The sequence below is a fragment of the Galeopterus variegatus genome, unplaced genomic scaffold (assembly GCF_000696425.1).
Source record: "Galeopterus variegatus unplaced genomic scaffold, G_variegatus-3.0.2 Scaffold6748, whole genome shotgun sequence".
Classification (NCBI taxonomy): Eukaryota; Metazoa; Chordata; class Mammalia; order Dermoptera; family Cynocephalidae; genus Galeopterus; species Galeopterus variegatus.
This window is the reverse complement of record NW_007732859.1, coordinates 77,547-81,478: the sequence shown is the minus strand read 5'-3', so window position 1 is coordinate 81,478 and position 3,932 is coordinate 77,547. Positions and strand designations below refer to the sequence as shown.

General features: G+C 33.2%; 1 protein-coding gene across 1 annotated transcript in view; it reads right to left on the bottom strand.

Annotated features, from left to right (window-relative positions):
- The window catches only part of LOC103606627 (vacuolar protein sorting-associated protein 13A-like), a gene marked incomplete at both ends in the record, with an annotated part of 116,991 nt that overhangs the window by 41,574 nt on the left and 71,485 nt on the right, over positions 1 to 3,932 (bottom strand). The window contains one exon of the mRNA XM_008591191.1: positions 968 to 1,047. Within this exon, the coding sequence (XP_008589413.1) occupies positions 968 to 1,047 (80 nt within the window). The remainder of the gene's footprint in view (positions 1 to 967; positions 1,048 to 3,932) is intronic.

Sequence of the window (3,932 nt, the reverse complement as noted above, 5' to 3'; positions counted from 1 at the left end):
TATGTGTATACAATGTGAAATGATTATATCAGGCTAATTAATATATCCATCACCTCACTTTCCTATCATTTTTTTGTGGTGAGACATTTTAAGTTACTCTCTTAGATATTTGAAATATACAAAATATATCAGTCTACTGTCTACTTCAACTTTAGATACCATATATAAATGAGATCATGTGGTATTTGTCTTTCTGTGCTTGGCTTATTTCACTTTGCACAATGTCCTCTAGAATCATTCATGTTGTTATAAATAACAGGATTTCTCCCCTTCTTAAGGCTAAACAGTATTCCATTGTGTATATATACATTTTCTTTATCCATTCATTTTCTTTAGATATAGAACATGTCTGTAATATAAAAGCTATTTAATGCATATGCAACAAAAATCTTAAAATATCTATATCTATTATGGATAGCAAAAACAGTCTTAAAAGAAATGAAATGCTCTTTCAGCATTATTCTAAAGTAATTATTAAAATAATATGGCACTTACATAAAAACAGGTCACTGAAAACATGGAATAAATCAGAAACAGACTTAACAGATGATAAGATAGATAATCATAAACCAATAGAAAAGGAACGGAGTCACTGACACTAGGAAAATGAGGTAACTTCAGACAATGGTGGGAAATGAAGTAAAAGCATCACCTTGCATTATATACAACAATAAATTCCATTAAGAATAAAAAGTTTGTTTCTTTTTCAACACTCTAGGCAGCAAAAACAAACTTCAGGTCATTTCTATTTCAAACACAGGCATCTTTATTTTGCTATATGAAGTATTTAAAAATCACAACTATTTAACACAGGATGACAAGACAAAAAAAGAACAAGTGTGAGGAGTTACATAGATTAAATAAGAATGAAGATTAAACAAACAGTATTACTAAACGTATGAAACTTGATTACAACACTAAAGCAGTATACTTACCACATCAAGCAGATATAAAAAGAACTGCTTACCTTCACATATTCCAGTGTTAAGAGATCATCCACCGTATTATCCAGTGTTGTAACCAAATAAACTGGTTTCTTATTTTCATCTAAAAATAATTTTTAAAATTACCCTTTTATAGGAAAACTAACTAAAAATAAGTGTAGGCAATATTAGTAATTATAGAATTAGAAAATAAGGCTTTCTTGTATCAGTTCTAGGCCTTGAATTCTACCTTACCCTAGTCAGTTCCCTTCTTTATTCTTTAAACTTTAAAAATGTAATTTCTCCTTACAATACCCTTCCCTTCTCCTGTGGCAGGCACATCACTGGAGTCTCATACCCTTCTAAACCTAGATAGGAGGTAAGGCAAGAAACAATAGGAATCTATTAAAGAAAAAACAGAATGGTTTTTAAGAACAATGATTGAGAATGAAGAGAATTCTGTCCTTGGTCACAGAAATAGCTAAAGAGAAAACTGTCAGAGTCCTCAAAAACCCAGTTGTTTAGAAGACAGATGAGGAGAGTGATGAGAAATTAAATTTTTCTGTATATTAGTTTAGATTAAAATAAATCCTTTTACCATATAATCAGTTATTTACTCCTTCTACTCAAAACCTGTGCACTGGGGAAAGGGCCATAGAAGAGATTTTTGTATGAAAACTTTAAAACTATCATGACCAAACTACTTATGGCTGCTAGAAATTAATATCTAGAGACTGGAAGAATGAACTACAAACTAATCATACTATTCTTGAGAAAAAAATGCCACAAAATCCACGAAGTCCCCCAAACATAAAAGTTTATTAGCATATAAACCAACTTTCTACTGTGGGCGCTAATCACATTTCAACCCTTAAAGTCCCCACATTGTTTACACATTTATTCATTCATTGAACACCTATTTACCAATCATTTACTTTGTGCAAGAAACTGCTATTCACTCTGAGAAAACAGAAGCAAAAATATAGAAGTAGGTGCAGTGATAATTGTATACACTGTATTTTGTTTACCAGGGTTTTCTTATCTCTCGCTCTTAGGAAAACAAACAAAAAAATTAGAATAAACATAAAAATTAACTGCTATACTAGTTCTGGATTACCAGAGAACACTATCAAGTTGATTTACTTTTCTTTCCAACTACCAGAGCAAACTGTTTCTTGATATAAAAAGCATAGTGGAAAAAAAAATCTGCTACAAATGATCGCCTTCTTGGCAAGAGATAACCATAACAAAATCTATCACACTCAAATTCTCAATGGTTATGGAAAAAGTGCAGAATATGGGGAAAAGTTATAAATCATATCCCCTGAACAAGTTTCAGGCTACACTACTTAATTTGCTTAGTAATTTAAAAATGGACCAAAGATCTTAACAGACATCTCATCAAAGAAGATATACAGATGGCAAATGAGCATATGAAAAAATGCTTCACATCACAGGTCATCAGAGAAATGCAAATTACCACTACACACCTATTAGAATGGCCAAAATCCTGAACACTGACAACACCAAATGCTGGACAGGATGTGCAGCAACAGGCACTCTCATTCATTGCTGGCAGAAATGCAAAAACGGTACAGCCACTTTGGAAGACAATTAAATCATGTCTTACAAAACTAAGCATATTCTTATCATATGATCCACAAACAATGCTCCTTGGTATTCACCCAAAGAAAATGAAAACTTGAGTCTACACAAAAACCTGAAGAAGGACATTTACATCAGCTTTATTTATAATTTATCTATAATTGCCAAAACTTGGAAGCCACCAAGATGTCTTTGAGTGGGAATGGATAAACCACCCGTGGAATGGATAAATAAATCAATGGAATATTACTCATTGCTAAAAAGAAACAGGCTATCAAGCCATGAAAAGACATGCAGGTAACTTAAATACATATTAGTAAGTGAAAGAAGCCAATCTGAAAAGGATACATACTGTATGATTCCAATTACATGGCATGCTGGAAAAGGTAAAACAATGAAGACAGTAAAAAGATCAGAGGTTGCCGGTGGTTGGGGGGGACGGAGGGATAAATAGGTGGACTGCAGATGACTTTTAAGGCAGTGAAACTATTCTATATAATATAATGGTGGACACATGCCATTATACATTTGTCCAAACACCTAGAATGTATAACTACAAGAATGAACCCTAATGTAAACTATGAACTTTGGGTGATAATGATGTGTCAATGTAGGTTCAAACAATTTTAACAAATGAACCACTCTAGTGAGGGATGTTAATAATGAGGGAGGCTATGCATGTATGAGTGCAAAGGGAATATGAGAAATCTCCATACCTTCTGCTCAGTTGTGCCATGAATCTTAAACTTCTCTAAATATTAAGACTATTAAGACTATTCAAAAAAATGTCACATCTACTCATACGTAACATTGTTACAAAGGACTTTAATGAAATTAAAACTAATGAATAATTGTCTTATGAATAATTGTCTTAATCATTCCCTCTACCATTCACAATTATCTTTCAAGGAAAAATTTCTTAAAACGTAAAAAAAGAAATAGAAATAGTACCCTCCTAAATGCCTAACAAAGAAAACAGAAATATTTTCTTGGGATCACATAATATATCCATTATGATTCTGGAATATAAAGTGTTTGTCTAGGCAGAATACTGCTCCCCTCTGCCCCCAACAAAGATGTCTACATTCTAATTCTCCCAGAACCTGAGAATATGTTACCTCATAATCGCACAAGAGACTTGGAAGATGTGATTAAGGTTAAGGTTAAGGGGAAAGCATCCTGGATTGTGCAGGTATGCCCAGTCTAATCACCTGAGTTACGAAGAGTGAAAGTAAAAGGCAGAAGAGGTTAGAGAGATGGCAGCACAAGGAGAATCTGACACACTATGCTGGTTCTGAAACATAGGGAGCTATGTGCAAGGACCAATAGAGACTTCTAGGAGCTAAAGGCAGCCATCAACTAACAGGAAATAAGGAAACAGATTTAAACCACCTCTAACTGAAT